Source organism: Lethenteron reissneri, chromosome 12 (assembly GCF_015708825.2).
Source record: "Lethenteron reissneri isolate LAM-NWPU_2019-01 chromosome 12, ASM1570882v1, whole genome shotgun sequence".
Classification (NCBI taxonomy): domain Eukaryota; kingdom Metazoa; phylum Chordata; class Hyperoartia; order Petromyzontiformes; family Petromyzontidae; genus Lethenteron; species Lethenteron reissneri.
In genome coordinates this window covers 12636271-12657746 of record NC_083790.1, presented here as the reverse complement: position 1 = coordinate 12657746, position 21476 = coordinate 12636271, and the positions used below count along the sequence as shown (strand labels likewise).

At 53.3% G+C, this 21476-nt stretch overlaps 1 protein-coding gene across 9 annotated transcripts in view; it reads left to right on the top strand.

The window, feature by feature from the left end:
* Positions 1-21476, top strand: part of LOC133341919 (ras GTPase-activating protein nGAP-like) — a 625061-nt gene that overhangs the window by 578912 nt on the left and 24673 nt on the right. For all 9 annotated transcript variants that reach the window (XM_061550751.1, XM_061550750.1, XM_061550752.1 and 6 more), the window contains one exon: positions 20814-21050. In XM_061550751.1, coding sequence (XP_061406735.1) covers positions 20814-21050 — 237 coding nt within the window. The remainder of the gene's footprint in view (positions 1-20813; positions 21051-21476) is intronic.

Below are 21476 nucleotides of genomic sequence, written 5' to 3'. Positions count from 1 at the left end.
AGCACTCGACCATCCCTCTCCACCACCCGACCATCCCTCTCCACCACTCGACCATCCCTCTCCACCACCCACCATCCCTCTCCACCACCCACCATCCCTCTCCAGCACTCGACCATCCCTCTCCACCACCCGACCATCCCTCTCCACCACCCACCATCCCTCTCCACCACCCACCATCCCTCTCCACCACCCACCATCCCTCTCCACCACACGACCATCCCTCTCCACCACACGACCATCCCTCTCCAGCACTCGACCATCCCTCTCCACCACCCGACCATCCCTCTCCAGCACTCGACCATCCCTCTCCACCACCCGACCATCCCTCTCCAGCACTCGACCATCCCTCTCCACCACCCGACCATCCCTCTCTACCACCCACCATCCCTCTCCACCACCCACCATCCCTCTCCACCACCCACCATCCCTCTCCACCACACGAACATCCCTCTCCACCACACGACCAGCCGCTGGCACGAGGAATCGTCAGAGGCTGTGGCGTAGTGCACGGCGTCTGGAGACAGACCCAGCGTACCACGTTTCCGCGGGTGTGCGACGTGGCTCCCCCTGCCGTGCTTTCCACTCGTACCGCGTGTTTGTTTGTTCGGCGCGACGTCCGAAGTTTCGCTCCACACGCTGGGGAGCTTCTCCATGCTGAGCGGCACGCGGCAGCGCGCAAATACGTCGGAGAGCTGTGCGCGCTGCTCGCCGCACGCAGGGCGCATGCATGGATGGCACTGGCCCCCACGCAGAAGCCTGCGTGGTATATACGCACACACACACGCAATGAATGTTCAAAGTTGTGTATAAACACAGAGTTATTTATATAGGAACACATTTACACATGGGACCATTGAAGGATTTATATAGCCTGATACTTATGCATATTTAGTGTATATGTCTGCCCAAGCACAGACTGGGATCGAGATGAAAGACTACCTTTCCACGTTTAGCGTTATGAGCTGTCAGGGCTAGTTATGTTATTGAGTCTCTTATTAAGGTTGACACAGCAGTATTGCCAGCACTGTGTCTGCATCTTACCCGCTGCCTTTGTCTCCCTCGGTACTTCTGCTAACTTATTGCATTGGGAGCTCGTTTAGGCTGCGTCGAGCTGTGAGAAACCCAGGCTAAATTATACAGAATAACCAATTACCAACCCAATGGAATTAAATACAGTGAGAATTAAATATAGTTTATTGGGCAGATTGTGCAGTGCTCTATCCACCGTGTTAATCACTCTGTAAACCACTGCAATTCATGATAATAATACAGCTGGGTAAGATCGCGTGAATATAAATGTGACATTAAACCCACAACCACCCAACACAGCCTATTTGTAATGTTTATCAGGTGAGCAAAACGTGCTAATTAGTTACTAGTTCAGCACACCGGTGTGTTGGAGAGTGAACCCACAACATTTACAATTTCAGTACGACGTTTCGACACATTTATATTCACGTGATCTCACCAAAAACACCTTTATTATGGATAATATTGGTCACGAAAGCTGCGAGGTTGGTTCGGATATCACTCATCGCTGATGCTGCGGCGGCCGGAATTTCTACTCGGGTGGGCGGAGATCATAGTGCAGCACGCCAGCCGCTGCGCCTTGCCGAGCTGCTGTGTGAGTGGTAACTGTGAGATCACCGCTAGCCCCAAGCTGCTGTGTGCGTGGTGACTGTGAGATCACCGCTAGCCCCAAGCTGCTGTGTGAGTGGTGACTGTGAGATCACCGCTAGTCAAGCTGCTGTGTGCGTGGTGACTGTGAGATCACCGCTAGCCCCAAGCTGTTGTGTGAGTGGTGACTGTGAGATCACCGCTAGTCAAGCTGCTGTGTGAGTGGTGACTGTGAGATCACCGCTAGCCCCAAGCTGCTGTGTGCGTGGTGACTGTGAGATCGCCGCTAGCCCCAAGCTGCTGTGTGAGTGGTGACTGTGAGATCACCGCTAGTCAAGCTGCTGTGTGAGTGGTGACTGTGAGATCACCGCTAGCCCCAAGCTGCTGTGTGAGTGGTGACTGTGAGATCACCGCTAGCCCCAAGCTGCTGTGTGCGTGGTGACTGTGAGATCACCGTTAGCGCCAAGCTGCTGTGTGCATGGTGACTGTGAGATCACCGCTAGCCCCAAGCTGCTGTGTGAGTGGTGACTGTGAGATCACCGTTAGCGCCAAGCTGCTGTGTGAGTGGTGACTGTGAGATCACCGCTAGCCCCAAGCTGCTGTGTGAGTGGTGACTGTGAGATCACCGCAAGCGCCAAGCTGCTGTGTGAGTGGTGACTGTGAGATCACCGCTAGTCAAGCTGCTGTGTGAGTGGTGACTGTGAGATCACCGCTAGCCCCAAGCTGCTGTGTGAGTGGTGACTGTGAGATCACCGCTAGCCCCAAGCTGCTGTGTGCGTGGTGACTGTGAGATCACCGATAGCCCCAAGCTGCTGTGTGAGTGGTAACTGTGAGATCACCGCTAGCCCCAAGCTGCTGTGTGAGTGGTGACTGTGAGATCACCGCTAGTCAAGCTGCTGTGTGAGTGGTGACTGTGAGATCACCGCTAGCCCCAAGCTGCTGTGTGCGTGGTGACTGTGAGATCACCGCTAGCCAAGCTGCTGTGTGCGTGGTGACTTTGAGATCACCGCTAGTCAAGCTGCTGTGTGAGTGGTGACTGTGAGATCACCGCTAACCCCAAGCTGCTGTGTAAGTGGTGACTGTGAGATCACCACTAGCCAAGCTGCTGTGTGAGTGGTGACTGTGAGATCACCGCTAGCCAAGCTGCTGTGTGCGTGGTGACTGTGAGATCACCGCTAGCCAAGCTGCTGTGTGAGTGGTGACTGTGAGATCACCGCTAGTCAAGCTGCTGTGTGCGTGGTGACTGTGAGATCACCGCTAGTCAAGCTGCTGTGTGAGTGGTGACTGTGAGATCACCGCTAGCGCCAAGCTGCTGTGTGAGTGGTGACTGTGAGATCACCGCTAGCCAAGCTGTTGTGTGAGTGGTGACTGTGAGATCACCGCTAGTCAAGCTGCTGTGTGAGTGGTGACTGTGAGATCACCGCTAGTCAAGCTGTTGTGTGAGTGGTGACTGTAAGATCACTGCTAGTCAAGCTGTTGTGTGAGTGGTGACTGTGAGATCACCGCTAGTCAAGCTGCTGTGTGAGTGGTGACTGTGAGATCACCGCTAGTCAAGCTGTTGTGTGAGTGGTGACTGTAAGATCACCGCTAGTCAAGCTGCTGTGTGAGTGGTGACTGTGAGATCACTGCTAGCCAAGCTGCTGTGTGAGTGGTGACTGTGAGATCACCGCTAGTCAAGCTGCTGTGTGAGTGGTGACTGTGAGATCACCGCTAGGCAAGCTGCTGTGTGCGTGGTGACTGTGAGATCACCGCTAGTCAAGCTGCTGTGTGAGTGGTGACTGTGAAATCACCGCTAGCCCCAAGCTGCTGTGTGAGTGGTGACTGTGAGATCACCGCTAGCCCCAAGCTGCTGTGTGCGTGGTGACTGTGAGATCACCGTTAGCGCCAAGCTGCTGTGTGCATGGTGACTGTGAGATCACCGCTAGCCCCAAGCTGCTGTGTGAGTGGTGACTGTGAGATCACCGTTAGCGCCAAGCTGCTGTGTGAGTGGTGACTGTGAGATCACCGCTAGCCCCAAGCTGCTGTGTGAGTGGTGACTGTGAGATCACCGCAAGCGCCAAGCTGCTGTGTGAGTGGTGACTGTGAGATCACCGCTAGTCAAGCTGCTGTGTGAGTGGTGACTGTGAGATCACCGCTAGCCCCAAGCTGCTGTGTGAGTGGTGACTGTGAGATCACCGCTAGCCCCAAGCTGCTGTGTGCGTGGTGACTGTGAGATCACCGATAGCCCCAAGCTGCTGTGTGAGTGGTAACTGTGAGATCACCGCTAGCCCCAAGCTGCTGTGTGAGTGGTGACTGTGAGATCACCGCTAGTCAAGCTGCTGTGTGAGTGGTGACTGTGAGATCACCGCTAGCCCCAAGCTGCTGTGTGCGTGGTGACTGTGAGATCACCGCTAGCCAAGCTGCTGTGTGCGTGGTGACTGTGAGATCACCGCTAGTCAAGCTACTGTGTGAGTGGTGACTGTGAGATCACCGCTAACCCCAAGCTGCTGTGTAAGTGGTGACTGTGAGATCACCACTAGCCAAGCTGCTGTGTGAGTGGTGACTGTGAGATCACCGCTAGCCAAGCTGCTGTGTGCGTGGTGACTGTGAGATCACCGCTAGCCAAGCTGCTGTGTGAGTGGTGACTGTGAGATCACCGCTAGTCAAGCTGCTGTGTGCGTGGTGACTGTGAGATCACCGCTAGTCAAGCTGCTGTGTGAGTGGTGACTGTGAGATCACCGCTAGCGCCAAGCTGCTGTGTGAGTGGTGACTGTGAGATCACCGCTAGCCCCAAGCTGCTGTGTGAGTGGTGACTGTGAGATCACCGCTAGCCAAGCTGTTGTGTGAGTGGTGACTGTGAGATCACCGCTAGTCAAGCTGCTGTGTGAGTGGTGACTGTGAGATCACCGCTAGTCAAGCTGTTGTGTGAGTGGTGACTGTAAGATCACCGCTAGTCAAGCTGTTGTGTGAGTGGTGACTGTGAGATCACCGCTAGTCAAGCTGCTGTGTGAGTGGTGACTGTGAGATCACCGCTAGTCAAGCTGTTGTGTGAGTGGTGACTGTAAGATCACCGCTAGTCAAGCTGCTGTGTGAGTGGTGACTGTGAGATCACTGCTAGCCAAGCTGCTGTGTGAGTGGTGACTGTGAGATCACCGCTAGTCAAGCTGCTGTGTGAGTGGTGACTGTGAGATCACCGCTAGGCAAGCTGCTGTGTGCGTGGTGACTGTGAGATCACCGCTAGCCAAGCTGCTGTGTGAGTGGTGACTGTGAAATCACCGCTAGCCCCAAGCTGCTGTGTGAGTGGTAACTGTGAGATCACCGCTAGCCCCAAGCTGCTGTGTGAGTGGTGACTGTGAGATCACCGCTAGTCAAGCTGCTGTGTGAGTGGTGACTGTGAGATCACCGCTAGCCCCAAGCTGCTGTGTGCGTGGTGACTGTGAGATCACCGCTAGCCAAGCTGCTGTGTGCGTGGTGACTGTGAGATCACCGCTAGTCAAGCTACTGTGTGAGTGGTGACTGTGAGATCACCGCTAACCCCAAGCTGCTGTGTAAGTGGTGACTGTGAGATCACCACTAGCCAAGCTGCTGTGTGAGTGGTGACTGTGAGATCACCGCTAGCCAAGCTGCTGTGTGCGTGGTGACTGTGAGATCACCGCTAGCCAAGCTGCTGTGTGAGTGGTGACTGTGAGATCACCGCTAGTCAAGCTGCTGTGTGCGTGGTGACTGTGAGATCACCGCTAGTCAAGCTGCTGTGTGAGTGGTGACTGTGAGATCACCGCTAGCGCCAAGCTGCTGTGTGAGTGGTGACTGTGAGATCACCGCTAGCCCCAAGCTGCTGTGTGAGTGGTGACTGTGAGATCACCGCTAGCCAAGCTGTTGTGTGAGTGGTGACTGTGAGATCACCGCTAGTCAAGCTGCTGTGTGAGTGGTGACTGTGAGATCACCGCTAGTCAAGCTGTTGTGTGAGTGGTGACTGTAAGATCACCGCTAGTCAAGCTGTTGTGTGAGTGGTGACTGTGAGATCACCGCTAGTCAAGCTGCTGTGTGAGTGGTGACTGTGAGATCACCGCTAGTCAAGCTGTTGTGTGAGTGGTGACTGTAAGATCACCGCTAGTCAAGCTGCTGTGTGAGTGGTGACTGTGAGATCACTGCTAGCCAAGCTGCTGTGTGAGTGGTGACTGTGAGATCACCGCTAGTCAAGCTGCTGTGTGAGTGGTGACTGTGAGATCACCGCTAGGCAAGCTGCTGTGTGCGTGGTGACTGTGAGATCACCGCTAGCCAAGCTGCTGTGTGAGTGGTGACTGTGAAATCACCGCTAGCCCCAAGCTGCTGTGTGAGTGGTGACTGTGAGATCACCGCTAGCCCCAAGCTGCTGTGTGAGTGGTGACTGTGAGATCACCGCTAGCCCCAAGCTGCTGTGTGAGTGGTGACTGTGAGATCACCGCTAGCCCCAAGCTGCTGTGTGATTGGTGACTGTGAGATCACCGCTAGCCCCAAGCTGCTGTGTGCGTGGTGACTGTGAGATCACCGCTAGCCAAGCTGCTGTGTGTGTGGTGACTGTGAGATCACCGCGAGCCCCAAGCTGCTGTGTGAGTGGTGACTGTGAGATCACCGCTAGCCAAGCTGCTGTGTGAGTGGTGACTGTGAGATCACCGCTAGTCAAGCTGCTGTGTGAGTGGTGACTGTGAGATCACCGCTAGGCAAGCTGCTGTGTGCGTGGTGACTGTGAGATCACCGCTAGCCAAGCTGCTGTGTGCGTGGTGACTGTGAGATCACCGCTAGCCCCAAGCTGCTGTGTGAGTGGTGACTGTGAAATCACCGCTAGCCCCAAGCTGCTGTGTGAGTGGTGACTGTGAGATCACCGCTAGCCCCAAGCTGCTGTGTGAGTGGTGACTGTGAGATCACCGCTAGCCCCAAGCTGCTGTGTGATTGGTGACTGTGAGATCACCGCTAGCCCCAAGCTGCTGTGTGCGTGGTGACTGTGAGATCACCGCTAGCCAAGCTGCTGTGTGTGTGGTGACTGTGAGATCACCGCGAGCCCCAAGCTGCTGTGTGAGTGGTGACTGTGAGATCACCGCTAGCCAAGCTGCTGTGTGAGTGGTGACTGTGAGATCACCGCTAGCCAAGCTGCTGTGTGAGTGGTGACTGTGAGATCACCGCTAGTCAAGCTGCTGTGTGCGTGGTGACTGTGAGATCACCGCTAGCCAAGCTGCTGTGTGCGTGGTGACTGTGAGATCACCGCTAGTCAAGCTGCTGTGTGAGTGGTGACTGTGAGATCACCGCTAACCCCAAGCTGCTGTGTAAGTGGTGACTGTGAGATCACCACTAGCCAAGCTGCTGTGTGAGTGGTGACTGTGAGATCACCGCTAGCCAAGCTGCTGTGTGCGTGGTGACTGTGAGATCACCGCTAGCCAAGCTGCTGTGTGAGTGGTGACTGTGAGATCACCGCAAGTCAAGCTGCTGTGTGCGTGGTGACTGTGAGATCACCGCTAGTCAAGCTGCTGTGTGAGTGGTGACTGTGAGATCACCGCTAGCGCCAAGCTGCTGTGTGAGTGGTGACTGTGAGATCACCGCTAGCCCCAAGCTGCTGTGTGAGTGGTGACTGTGAGATCACCGCTAGCCAAGCTGTTGTGTGAGTGGTGACTGTGAGATCACCGCTAGTCAAGCTGCTGTGTGAGTGGTGACTGTGAGATCACCGCTAGTCAAGCTGTTGTGTGAGTGGTGACTGTAAGATCACCGCTAGTCAAGCTGTTGTGTGAGTGGTGACTGTGAGATCACCGCTAGTCAAGCTGCTGTGTGAGTGGTGACTGTGAGATCACCGCTAGTCAAGCTGTTGTGTGAGTGGTGACTGTAAGATCACCGCTAGTCAAGCTGCTGTGTGAGTGGTGACTGTGAGATCACTGCTAGCCAAGCTGCTGTGTGAGTGGTGACTGTGAGATCACCGCTAGTCAAGCTGCTGTGTGAGTGGTGACTGTGAGATCACCGCTAGGCAAGCTGCTGTGTGCGTGGTGACTGTGAGATCACCGCTAGCCAAGCTGCTGTGTGAGTGGTGACTGTGAAATCACCGCTAGCCCCAAGCTGCTGTGTGAGTGGTGACTGTGAGATCACCGCTAGCCCCAAGCTGCTGTGTGAGTGGTGACTGTGAGATCACCGCTAGCCAAGCTGCTGTGTGCGTGGTGACTGTGAGATCACCGCTAGCCCCAAGCTGCTGTGTGAGTGGTGACTGTGAAATCACCGCTAGCCCCAAGCTGCTGTGTGAGTGGTGACTGTGAGATCACCGCTAGCCCCAAGCTGCTGTGTGAGTGGTGACTGTGAGATCACCGCTAGCCCCAAGCTGCTGTGTGATTGGTGACTGTGAGATCACCGCTAGCCCCAAGCTGCTGTGTGCGTGGTGACTGTGAGATCACCGCTAGCCAAGCTGCTGTGTGTGTGGTGACTGTGAGATCACCGCGAGCCCCAAGCTGCTGTGTGAGTGGTGACTGTGAGATCACCGCTAGCCAAGCTGCTGTGTGAGTGGTGACTGTGAGATCACCGCTAGCCAAGCTGCTGTGTGAGTGGTGACTGTGAGATCACCGCTAGTCAAGCTGCTGTGTGCGTGGTGACTGTGAGATCACCGCTAGCCAAGCTGCTGTGTGCGTGGTGACTGTGAGATCACCGCTAGTCAAGCTGCTGTGTGAGTGGTGACTGTGAGATCACCGCTAACCCCAAGCTGCTGTGTAAGTGGTGACTGTGAGATCACCACTAGCCAAGCTGCTGTGTGAGTGGTGACTGTGAGATCACCGCTAGCCAAGCTGCTGTGTGCGTGGTGACTGTGAGATCACCGCTAGCCAAGCTGCTGTGTGAGTGGTGACTGTGAGATCACCGCTAGTCAAGCTGCTGTGTGCGTGGTGACTGTGAGATCACCGCTAGTCAAGCTGCTGTGTGAGTGGTGACTGTGAGATCACCGCTAGCGCCAAGCTGCTGTGTGAGTGGTGACTGTGAGATCACCGCTAGCCCCAAGCTGCTGTGTGAGTGGTGACTGTGAGATCACCGCTAGCCAAGCTGTTGTGTGAGTGGTGACTGTGAGATCACCGCTAGTCAAGCTGCTGTGTGAGTGGTGACTGTGAGATCACCGCTAGTCAAGCTGTTGTGTGAGTGGTGACTGTAAGATCACCGCTAGTCAAGCTGTTGTGTGAGTGGTGACTGTGAGATCACCGCTAGTCAAGCTGCTGTGTGAGTGGTGACTGTGAGATCACCGCTAGTCAAGCTGTTGTGTGAGTGGTGACTGTAAGATCACCGCTAGTCAAGCTGCTGTGTCAGTGGTGACTGTGAGATCACCGCTAGCCAAGCTGCTGTGTGAGTGGTGACTGTGAGATCACCGCTAGTCAAGCTGCTGTGTGAGTGGTGACTGTGAGATCACCGCTAGGCAAGCTGCTGTGTGCGTGGTGACTGTGAGATCACCGCTAGCCAAGCTGCTGTGTGAGTGGTGACTGTGAAATCACCGCTAGCCCCAAGCTGCTGTGTGAGTGGTGACTGTCAGATCACCGCTAGCCCCAAGCTGCTGTGTGAGTGGTGACTGTGAGATCACCGCTAGTCAAGCTGCTGTGTGAGTGGTGACTGTGAGATCACCGCTAGGCAAGCTGCTGTGTGCGTGGTGACTGTGAGATCACCGCTAGCCAAGCTGCTGTGTGAGTGGTGACTGTGAAATCACCGCTAGCCCCAAGCTGCTGTGTGAGTGGTGACTGTGAGATCACCGCTAGCCCCAAGCTGCTGTGTGCGTGGTGACTGTGAGATCACCGCTAGCCCCAAGCTGCTGTGTGAGTGGTGACTGTGAAATCACCGCTAGCCCCAAGCTGCTGTGTGAGTGGTGACTGTGAGATCACCGCTAGCCCCAAGCTGCTGTGTGAGTGGTGACTGTGAGATCACCGCTAGCCCCAAGCTGCTGTGTGAGTGGTGACTGTGAGATCACCGCTAGCCCCAAGCTGCTGTGTGCGTGGTGACTGTGAGATCACCGCTAGCCAAGCTGCTGTGTGTGTGGTGACTGTGAGATCACCGCGAGCCCCAAGCTGCTGTGTGAGTGGTGACTGTGAGATCACCGCTAGCCAAGCTGCTGTGTGAGTGGTGACTGTGAGATCACCGCTAGCCAAGCTGCTGTGTGAGTGGTGACTGTGAGATCACCGCTAGTCAAGCTGCTGTGTGCGTGGTGACTGTGAGATCACCGCTAGCCAAGCTGCTGTGTGAGTGGTGACTGTGACATCACCGCTAGCGCCAAGCTATTGTGTGAGTGGTGACTGTGAGATCACCGCTAGCCCCAAGCTGCTGTGTGAGTGGTGACTGTGAGATCACCGCTAGCCCCAAGCTGCTGTGTGAGTGGTGACTGTGAGATCACCGCTAGCCCAAGCTGCTGTGTGAGTGGTGACTGTGAGATCACCGCTAGCCAAGCTGCTGTGTGCGTGGTGACTGTGAGATCACCGCTAGCCCCAAGCTGCTGTGTGCGTGGTGACTGTGAGATCACCGCTAGCCCCAAGCTGCTGTGTGCGTGGTGACTGTGAGATCACCGCTAGCCCCAAGCTGCTGTGTGCGTGGTGACTGTGAGATCACCGCTAGCCAAGCTGCTGTGTGAGTGGTGACTGTGAGATCACCGCTAGCCAAGCTGCTGTGTGGGTGGTGACTGTGAGATCACCGCTAGTCAAGCTGCTGTGTGAGTGGTGACTGTGAGATCACCGCTAGCCCCAAGCTGCTGTGTGAGTGGTGACTGTGAGATCACCGCTAGCCCCAAGCTGCTGTGCGAGTGGTGACTGTGAGATCACCGCTAGTCAAGCTGCTGTGTGAGTGGTGACTGTGAGATCACCGCTAGTCAAGCTGTTGTGTGAGTGGTGACTGTGAGATCACCGCTAGTCAAGCTGCTGTGTGAGTGGTGACTGTGAGATCACCGCGAGCCCCAAGCTGCTGTGTGAGTGGTGACTGTGAGATCACCGCTAGCCAAGCTGCTGTGTGAGTGGTGACTGTGAGATCACCGCTAGCCAAGCTGCTGTGTGAGTGGTGACTGTGAAATCACCGCTAGCCCCAAGCTGCTGTGTGAGTGGTGACTGTGAGATCACCACTAGCCCCAAGCTGCTGTGTGAGTGGTGACTGTGAGATCACCGCTAGCCAAGCTGCTGTGTGCGTGGTGATTGTGAGATCACCGCTAGCCCCAAGCTGCTGTGTGAGTGGTGACTGTGAAATCACCACTAGCCCCAAGCTGCTGTGTGAGTGGTGACTGTGAGATCACCGCTAGCCCCAAGCTGCTGTGTGAGTGGTGACTGTGAGATCACCACTAGCCCCAAGCTGCTGTGTGAGTGGTGACTGTGAGATCACCGCTAGCCCCAAGCTGCTGTGTGAGTGGTGACTGTGAGATCACCGCTAGCCCCAAGCTGCTGTGTGAGTGGTGACTGTGAGTTCACCGCTAGCCCCAAGCTGCTGTGTGAGTGGTGACTGTGAGATTACCGCTAGCCCAAGCTGCTGTGTGAGTGGTGACTGTGAGATCACCGCTAGCCAAGCTGCTGTGTGCGTGGTGACTGTGAGATCACCGCTAGCCCCAAGCTGCTGTGTGCGTGGTGACTGTGAGATCACCGCTAGCCCCAAGCTGCTGTGTGCGTGGTGACTGTGAGATCACCGCTAGCCCCAAGCTGCTGTGTGCGTGGTGACTGTGAGATCACCGCTAGCCAAGCTGCTGTGTGAGTGGTGACTGTGAGATCACCGCTAGCCAAGCTGCTGTGTGAGTGGTGACTGTGAGATCACCGCTAGTCAAGCTGCTGTGTGAGTGGTGACTGTGAGATCACCGCTAGCCCCAAGCTGCTGTGTGAGTAGTGACTGTGAGATCACCGCTAGCCCCAGCTGCTGTGTGAGTGGTGACTGTGAGATCACCGCTAGTCAAGCTACTGTGTGAGTGGTGACTGTGAGATCACCGCTAGTCAAGCTGTTGTGTGAGTGGTGACTGTGAGATCACCGCTAGTCAAGCTGCTGTGTGAGTGGTGACTGTGAGATCACCGCTAGTCAAGCTGTTGTGTGAGTGGTGACTGTAAGATCACCGCTAGTCAAGCTGTTGTGTGAGTGGTGACTGTGAGATCACCGCTAGTCAAGCTGCTGTGAGATCACCGCTAGTCAAGCTGTTGTGTGAGTGGTGACTGTAAGATCACCGCTAGTCAAGCTGCTGTGTCAGTGGTGACTGTGAGATCACCGCTAGCCAAGCTGCTGTGTGAGTGGTGACTGTGAGATCACCGCTAGTCAAGCTGCTGTGTGAGTGGTGACTGTGAGATCACCGCTAGGCAAGCTGCTGTGTGCGTGGTGACTGTGAGATCACCGCTAGCCAAGCTGCTGTGTGAGTGGTGACTGTGAAATCACCGCTAGCCCCAAGCTGCTGTGTGAGTGGTGACTGTCAGATCACCGCTAGCCCCAAGCTGCTGTGTGAGTGGTGACTGTGAGATCACCGCTAGTCAAGCTGCTGTGTGAGTGGTGACTGTGAGATCACCGCTAGGCAAGCTGCTGTGTGCGTGGTGACTGTGAGATCACCGCTAGCCAAGCTGCTGTGTGAGTGGTGACTGTGAAATCACCGCTAGCCCCAAGCTGCTGTGTGAGTGGTGACTGTGAGATCACCGCTAGCCCCAAGCTGCTGTGTGCGTGGTGACTGTGAGATCACCGCTAGCCCCAAGCTGCTGTGTGAGTGGTGACTGTGAAATCACCGCTAGCCCCAAGCTGCTGTGTGAGTGGTGACTGTGAGATCACCGCTAGCCCCAAGCTGCTGTGTGAGTGGTGACTGTGAGATCACCGCTAGCCCCAAGCTGCTGTGTGAGTGGTGACTGTGAGATCACCGCTAGCCCCAAGCTGCTGTGTGCGTGGTGACTGTGAGATCACCGCTAGCCAAGCTGCTGTGTGTGTGGTGACTGTGAGATCACCGCGAGCCCCAAGCTGCTGTGTGAGTGGTGACTGTGAGATCACCGCTAGCCAAGCTGCTGTGTGAGTGGTGACTGTGAGATCACCGCTAGCCAAGCTGCTGTGTGAGTGGTGACTGTGAGATCACCGCTAGTCAAGCTGCTGTGTGCGTGGTGACTGTGAGATCACCGCTAGCCAAGCTGCTGTGTGAGTGGTGACTGTGACATCACCGCTAGCGCCAAGCTATTGTGTGAGTGGTGACTGTGAGATCACCGCTAGCCCCAAGCTGCTGTGTGAGTGGTGACTGTGAGATCACCGCTAGCCCCAAGCTGCTGTGTGAGTGGTGACTGTGAGATCACCGCTAGCCCAAGCTGCTGTGTGAGTGGTGACTGTGAGATCACCGCTAGCCAAGCTGCTGTGTGCGTGGTGACTGTGAGATCACCGCTAGCCCCAAGCTGCTGTGTGCGTGGTGACTGTGAGATCACCGCTAGCCCCAAGCTGCTGTGTGCGTGGTGACTGTGAGATCACCGCTAGCCCCAAGCTGCTGTGTGCGTGGTGACTGTGAGATCACCGCTAGCCAAGCTGCTGTGTGAGTGGTGACTGTGAGATCACCGCTAGCCAAGCTGCTGTGTGGGTGGTGACTGTGAGATCACCGCTAGTCAAGCTGCTGTGTGAGTGGTGACTGTGAGATCACCGCTAGCCCCAAGCTGCTGTGTGAGTGGTGACTGTGAGATCACCGCTAGCCCCAAGCTGCTGTGCGAGTGGTGACTGTGAGATCACCGCTAGTCAAGCTGCTGTGTGAGTGGTGACTGTGAGATCACCGCTAGTCAAGCTGTTGTGTGAGTGGTGACTGTGAGATCACCGCTAGTCAAGCTGCTGTGTGAGTGGTGACTGTGAGATCACCGCGAGCCCCAAGCTGCTGTGTGAGTGGTGACTGTGAGATCACCGCTAGCCAAGCTGCTGTGTGAGTGGTGACTGTGAGATCACCGCTAGCCAAGCTGCTGTGTGAGTGGTGACTGTGAAATCACCGCTAGCCCCAAGCTGCTGTGTGAGTGGTGACTGTGAGATCACCACTAGCCCCAAGCTGCTGTGTGAGTGGTGACTGTGAGATCACCGCTAGCCAAGCTGCTGTGTGCGTGGTGATTGTGAGATCACCGCTAGCCCCAAGCTGCTGTGTGAGTGGTGACTGTGAAATCACCACTAGCCCCAAGCTGCTGTGTGAGTGGTGACTGTGAGATCACCGCTAGCCCCAAGCTGCTGTGTGAGTGGTGACTGTGAGATCACCACTAGCCCCAAGCTGCTGTGTGAGTGGTGACTGTGAGATCACCGCTAGCCCCAAGCTGCTGTGTGAGTGGTGACTGTGAGATCACCGCTAGCCCCAAGCTGCTGTGTGAGTGGTGACTGTGAGTTCACCGCTAGCCCCAAGCTGCTGTGTGAGTGGTGACTGTGAGATTACCGCTAGCCCAAGCTGCTGTGTGAGTGGTGACTGTGAGATCACCGCTAGCCAAGCTGCTGTGTGCGTGGTGACTGTGAGATCACCGCTAGCCCCAAGCTGCTGTGTGCGTGGTGACTGTGAGATCACCGCTAGCCCCAAGCTGCTGTGTGCGTGGTGACTGTGAGATCACCGCTAGCCCCAAGCTGCTGTGTGCGTGGTGACTGTGAGATCACCGCTAGCCAAGCTGCTGTGTGAGTGGTGACTGTGAGATCACCGCTAGCCAAGCTGCTGTGTGAGTGGTGACTGTGAGATCACCGCTAGTCAAGCTGCTGTGTGAGTGGTGACTGTGAGATCACCGCTAGCCCCAAGCTGCTGTGTGAGTAGTGACTGTGAGATCACCGCTAGCCCCAGCTGCTGTGTGAGTGGTGACTGTGAGATCACCGCTAGTCAAGCTACTGTGTGAGTGGTGACTGTGAGATCACCGCTAGTCAAGCTGTTGTGTGAGTGGTGACTGTGAGATCACCGCTAGTCAAGCTGCTGTGTGAGTGGTGACTGTGAGATCACCGCTAGCCAAGCTGCTGTGTGAGTGGTGACTGTGAGATCACCGCTTGTCAAGCTGTTGTGTGAGTGGTGACTGTGAGATCACCGCTAGGCAAGCTGCTGTGTCCGTGGTGACTGTGAGATCACCGCTAGCCAAGCTGCTGTGTGAGTGGTGACTGTGAAATCACCGCTAGCCCCAAGCTGCTGTGTGAGTGGTGACTGTGAGATCACCGCTAGCCCCAAGCTGCTGTGTGAGTGGTGACTGTGAGATCACCGCTAGTCAAGCTGCTGTGTGAGTGGTGACTGTGAGATCACCGCTAGCCAAGCTGCTGTGTGAGTGGTGACTGTGAGATCACCGCTAGCCAAGCTGCTGTGTGAGTGGTGACTGTGAGATCACCGCTAGTCAAGCTGCTGTGTGAGTGGTGACTGTGAGATCACCGCTAGCCCCAAGCTGCTGTGTGAGTGGTGACTGTGAGATCACCGCTAGTCAAGCTGTTGTGTGAGTGGTGACTGTGAGATCACCGCTAGTCAAGCTGCTGTGTGAGTGGTGACTGTGAGATCACCGCTAGTCAAGCTGCTGTGTGATTGGTGACTGTGAAATCACCGCTAGTCAAGCTGCTGTGTGAGTGGTGACTGTGAGATCACCGCTAGCCCCAAGCTGCTGTGTGAGTGGTGACTGTGAGATCACCGCTAGTCAAGCTGCTGTGTGAGTGGTGACTGTGAGATCACCGCTAGCCCCAAGCTGCTGTGTGAGTGGTGACTGTGAGATCACCGCTAGCCAAGCTGCTGTGTGAGTGGTGACTGTGAGATCACCGCTAGCCCCAAGCTGCTGTGTGAGTGGTGACTGTGAGATCACCGCTAGTCAAGCTGCTGTGTGAGTGGTGACTGTGAGATCACCGCTAGTCAAGCTGCTGTGTGAGTGGTGACTGTGAGATCACCGCTAGCCAAGCTGCTGTGTGAGTGGTGACTGTGAGATCATCGCTAGCCCCAAGCTGCTGTGTGAGTGGTGACTGTGAGATCACCGCTAGCCCCAAGCTGCTGTGTGAGTGGTGACTGTGAGATCACCGCTAGCCCCAAGCTGCTGTGTGAGTGGTTACAGAGCTATCACCCCTACGACGTCTCAATACACATATCGCGCACACCCTCACGAGCGTCACACCAGTTCGAGGAAAAACAGATGACAATTCTTGTGCATTGAAACGACAATTATTGCTGTAACTATAAGCATAACAGGGTACAAAATAGAATATACTGTATTGATGTTAAATAGAATCTTGACGTCTTTTCAATCTGAACCAGATATTCTTGTTCACACTCTGGCTCGGTTTTTTTCTCACTTTGTTTATGGTTGTATGCATTATTCTATTATTGCAGTGAACTAACCAAAGCCAATACCTTAATATCCCCCAACAATGACCTAATCTATTGCATGTTTAATGGAAGGAGGGCAGTATTAGAGCAAGATCCATCATTTAAAGTATTTTTTGTGTTTAGTTTGTTGTCCTTCCCCCGCACCTCCGATTAGTATGGTTGGCTTGCGTACTGTGCGAAAGAAGTTCAACGTACATAGAGCAACAGCCTCGACTCACAACACTGAGAGCACCTCCCAGCCAGCAGCAGCAGCAGTCTACATTTTTATTGCAGCTAATGAAACAAGTGCTTGCCCTTGGAATTAAAAGCAACATCTATTATTGCAGTAAAAAAATACAAAGTAGTTTTATTTGATGTTTTCTCATCAGTGCCTAATGAGTGGAAATGAAATAGTTTTTGTTTCGGTAATTTCTCTTGAGAAAATTTGCTATTTCACAGAAGCAGATTGTTAATTCTAAGATGCAATGTGATTGGAGCTTTGGACAACCTGCACGACTCATAACTGTGAAATGTATACACGTATAAAAGAGCTTCTACTCATAGCTTCTTCTCCGTGACAATGTGGAATGTCCATTGCTGGCTGGCTCAAAGTCCCAAGCACACTTGAGTGGTGAGGCATTTAACCTCTTGTGTCTACTGTACAGTCGAGCACCAACACTCCACGATCGTGGACCCTGTAATCCGCGGCACACCGTGAAAATTACTCCAAACGTCCGCGCCGGAAAAATTGCGGATTTTGGGGAGTTTTTTTAGCCGCCATCAAAAAATCTGCGGAAACTTCTTGGATAAGTGAGATTTTCATCCCCTGCTGATTACTTAAAAGTTGACGCTAACCGTGAGGGCGTTGCAAAGTGCTTGGATTTGCGAATTATTGGATGACAGATTTTTGGACTTCTTTATTTACAACGACGCAAACTCAGACTGTCGTCTGTGACGTGTCAACAACCCAGTGAAGCATCAGAACAGGTACAGACAACAGCACGTCGCTGAAGTTGCACATCGCTTGGGGACGTAGCCCAATTCTCTCATCTTCTGCAGCACACTGTGAGTTAAATAAAAAAGATAATGCACAATGAAGCAGATGCGAGCATCATGCTAGAGCTATTACCGTTTTATAAAGAGTTGTTCCACAATGTGCTCAATACACATGCAAGTTATTAATTGAAGTCGTGTGTTCAGTATCACCCGTATTCTGGCGAATGGCCACAACCACCGGCAGAAGATAAAAATGCGTTGTCTGAAATGATGAAAGGCTCCAAAGGAATACATTTATTTACTTTACTGGAAGTGCAAAGACAATTTTCAGCTGACAGCAGGAGACCATTGTTCAAGTGTGAAGGAGGCTGCAATGGCTGCTATCATTGCCCTTTTGGCAGTGCAATTTAGAGCAAGACATTCCGCGTTTGCCCATTTGAACACAACCATAAATGAACAAGAGTGTTTTTTATTATTCATCTTAATAAAATAGACGATTGAAAGAAATTGGATATCCCTGTAGATGCCATTACACTGGGATTGAATTCCCAGCGATTTGCCAGTGGTTTGGAACTGCAGCTGTGCAAGGGAGTGCAGCTCATAACAATGCAAGCGAGGATCTTGGAGATGCAGAGATAGTAGGGCATTCATTGTCAGTTTAACACATAGGCTTCCGCGACCAATATCCAGAATATAGGTTTTTGGGTTAGATCGCATGTATAAATGTGTGGTTAAACTCGCCACCACCCGACACAGCTAATTAGTAAGGTTTGCCATGAAACAGAACATGCCACTTGACTACTAGTACAGCACACCGGGTGTGTTCGAGAGCAAATCTACAACATTTACAATCTGTTGTAACGATGCATCGATTCAGCCTGTGTGGAATTTGCATGTGCTCCCCTTGGTGTGCTTGGAATTGCTCCACGTTCTCCAGTTTCCTCTCAGAGCTAAACAACAACAAAAAACTTCATACAGAGTAGCTGCTAACGCCCAAACATTGCAATGTAAAAGTATTACCAATCATTTGGGATTTCATATATATATACGGCAACATTGCCTCCTACTGCGAAAACATGACAGGACCCTCCTGAAACGGAGTGTTGAGACTCTGTGAGGCTTTTGTGGGTAAACAAGCATAGTTCTAGCAATGCACGTTCATTATTAAGGCTCACAATACGTGCATAGAAGCTGGCGTGTAAACGATGAAACAAGAAAATTGAACGCAATGGGGAAATTACCCAAATAAGCGTGGAGACATGCATGCTGAGAGACAGGAGGAGGAATCAATGGATCGGAGCACAAACACGAATTAGAGGCATCCTGTTGAACGCTGAGAGAAAGAAGCAGGCTTGGGCAGGGACGCATTGCGGGGAGGAGGTATAGTGAGTGGGAGATGAGCCGGGCGATGGAGTGACAGCGACGAGAGGGAGCAACACCCAGGATGCATCACGTTCGCAATCTTTGCAGTCGCTCTCTGTTCGTCCTCCTCCTTGCGCTCAATCCACGCTTCCACTCTTGTTCTCTTCTTGCCCCCCCCCCCTTCACTGGAACAAACTTCTCCCTCCACATTAAGCAGTCGCCTTCGTTCACAAGTTTCCGCTCCTCACTTATTTTCCCTTGCTCACCCCACAACCCCTTAATCTCCCCCTCACAACCGCCACCGTTACTGTTCCCCCTTCATATTATCATTACACGGCTTTCAGTCATTCCCCATTCATTCAATCCATTCATCATTGTTTACTCCATCAGTTTCGCTTTTATCGAATTCACGCATCACAGATTATACATTAGCCCATTGCTTCCTCTCATCATATTTCATTCACCTCATCGCCACCTTTACATTAACACTCTGTACCGTTTGTTAATTTTCTGTAAAGCGCCTATGGTCGAGGCGCTATGTAAATTTCGTTAAGATAAGAGTGAGAGATGGGACGGGCGATGGAGCGGCAGCCTAGAGAGGGGAGCGCACACTAAAGAGGACGGCCACCGGGGAGATGGAGCCACGAGTTCTGGGAGATCGATTCTGGCGTCGTGGCACCATGCGGGATGGAGATTTTATGGGGAAACCTTCATCCAGCAGTGGGTAGGTCATAGCTGTTGATGGATTCGGCACTTTTCAATCGTTGCAAGTGATGTGTTAATGTCACAGGTGGGCTAACAGGACACCCAAACACATCACTGCATCACAATGAAGAGATACATAGCAAGGGACCCACACTCGGTGACGATTGCTTTGCAAAGGCAGTTAATAACGACAAACTTTCACCGTTTTCTAGTAAATTGTTGCGTTATTAATTTTCACACGGGCTTTTTGATACTTGCATGTGAACTCATGAGCCAGTGACCGTTAGCGTCTCATCGCAGCCGTTAATTCCGACTGGTTATTTCCATTCTGAGCTGAGTACGGTTTTACTGCAAATGTTCGCGTTCAATCTACAGCAAACCATGTTTAACACGTGCACCATCATGAGTAAATGCCTGCAAGGCGAATGGCCCATGTGATTTGCACAGCAGTCAGATCTAGGCACCAACCCCGCACACATTTCATGCACGCTCTTGGTTTTTTCAAAAAATTTGGCGGAAAATAAATGGCGACTTAATAAAGGGATTACATTTTTACAGTAGGTGAAGGCGCAGCCCTGCAATAGTTCGCTCACGCCACCGCTGGCAGAAGGGCCTCCACGAGAGGGATCGTTTGAGAGAGCCCCTCCTAGAGGTTAGTTGGCCGATACTTCCCTGCTGATTGGACATCTTGGAGGAAGTGGGAGTAGCCACACTTTACCGTGATCTGTAGAAGAGCGATCATGCGATATGAAAGTATGCAGACGCATTATGGACCCTATAACGCAAGGCAATCGGTAATCGAGAGAGAGAGAGAGCTGGAAACCGTGGCAGTGAATGAGATTTGGCAATGTTCTTCAACAGAGGCAGGATACAACAAGGGAGTGAGGGGCCTTATTTTGGCTACCTCTCGTTAGGGTACTCAGTGAATCCAAATAAATTAACAGCAAATACCAACGAGGCATGGGTGCATGCGGAATGTCAATCTCCCCGACAGCTCGACATGCCTCCCGCATGCCAATGAGAATTGGTTCCAAGCAAGCGATGGACAAGTCGGTCAGGCCAAAGTCTCCACGCTTGCATGACCGTGGGGTAGCGCTCGTCTTCATTGTTTGGGCCCTGAGCCGGCGATGGCAATTCCCACGTTCTTTTAATGAGGACCCTACCTCGTTGTCGTGCCCCGGAGGGGACGATGGGCTGAGTCGAAGCCCAAGCGGAGTTCTGAGTCTCGTGCTCCCACCCATGGCGCCGCCGGGCCTGGCCGTGGAGCCGACACGATGCCCAGCCAGGTGGTGGAATCGAGCAGTGGGGCATCGTGCCGTTGTGCCGGGTCGTTGCGCATGTGTATGTAGGCTCTGTTTAAATGATTTTTCACCATAAGGTAGCCAACCTTGCCAATCGAAGGTGGGTGCAGGAATTTAACGTGGCCACACCACAGTGTCCAATGTATAATAACATCCAGGTAAATGTTATGATTGTCCGGTTTGAAATGTATCGTGATTATTGTGCTGTCGTGGCGTGTGTCCTCTCACTGTGTGCGGTGCAGAGTTCGGTGTTCACGAATACTCTTGCCCGATGTGTGTGTGGTAGGTTAGCGGTTAACATGCTGCGCTACAAACCCGGCAACCCAAGTTCGATTCCTGCTCACGGCCACATCAGCGACAGTCCTTTCTGACCTGCCGGTACTGGATATCTATGAAAAAGAGTTTCATAGCTCATCGGATTCTTCCAGTCTCAACAAACATTCTGATTCAAATAAATACCTGGTGCGGTGTGTAAAAACATTGCCACTGGGGAGACAAAGGCAGCTCGGCGTGGTGCTGGCCACCCACCCCCTCGTGTGCCGTCTCGGGCCTTCATAGGTGCAACTCGCTCACAGCACTCGCCCCGACAAACTGTGAAGGCTCTATGGGGGACCTTTGTCTTTGTGCGCGTGGTGCAGCGTGTTCCCCGCCGAGCTGCGGGACGTCTTCTCGTCGTGGAGGAGGCTGTGCGAGGCGCGGGGCCGAGCGGAGATCAGCGAGCGGCTCATCAGCGCGTCGCTCTTCCTGCGCTTCCTGTGCCCGGCCATCATGTCCCCCAGCCTCTTCGGGCTGAGCCAGGAGTACCCCGACGAGCGCACGGCGCGCACCCTCACGCTCATCGCCAAGGTCGTCCAGAACCTCGCCAACTTCACCAAGTGGGTCACCAGCGGCGCTATGCACGCCCACACTCGGTCGACGTCGAGGTCATTTCATGTTAATGCTGTGGGTTGGTTGTTTCTTGCCTTCCATTTCAATATTTATAATTAAAATGACCCTGCCAACCCTGTTTCAGGGTTTTATTATATTTACAATAAACTCTGCCCCTGGGCATGCAGCAGTTATTCTGCCGTACTTTCCTGTGAACGCGTTCAGTTAATCGAAATCCCATAAGCACCAACATCTTCATTTATATTTTCAAATAATGTTCCCAAATAGTTCTGAACTCAACATAATGTGTGAAGATTTTTTTTATGCTTCTGCAATTACCAGAGGTGGGACAAAGTCATTGTTATGCAAGTCCAAGTCGAGTCTGAAGTCATCAAATTCATGACTCGAGTCTGACTCGAGTCCAAGTCACATGA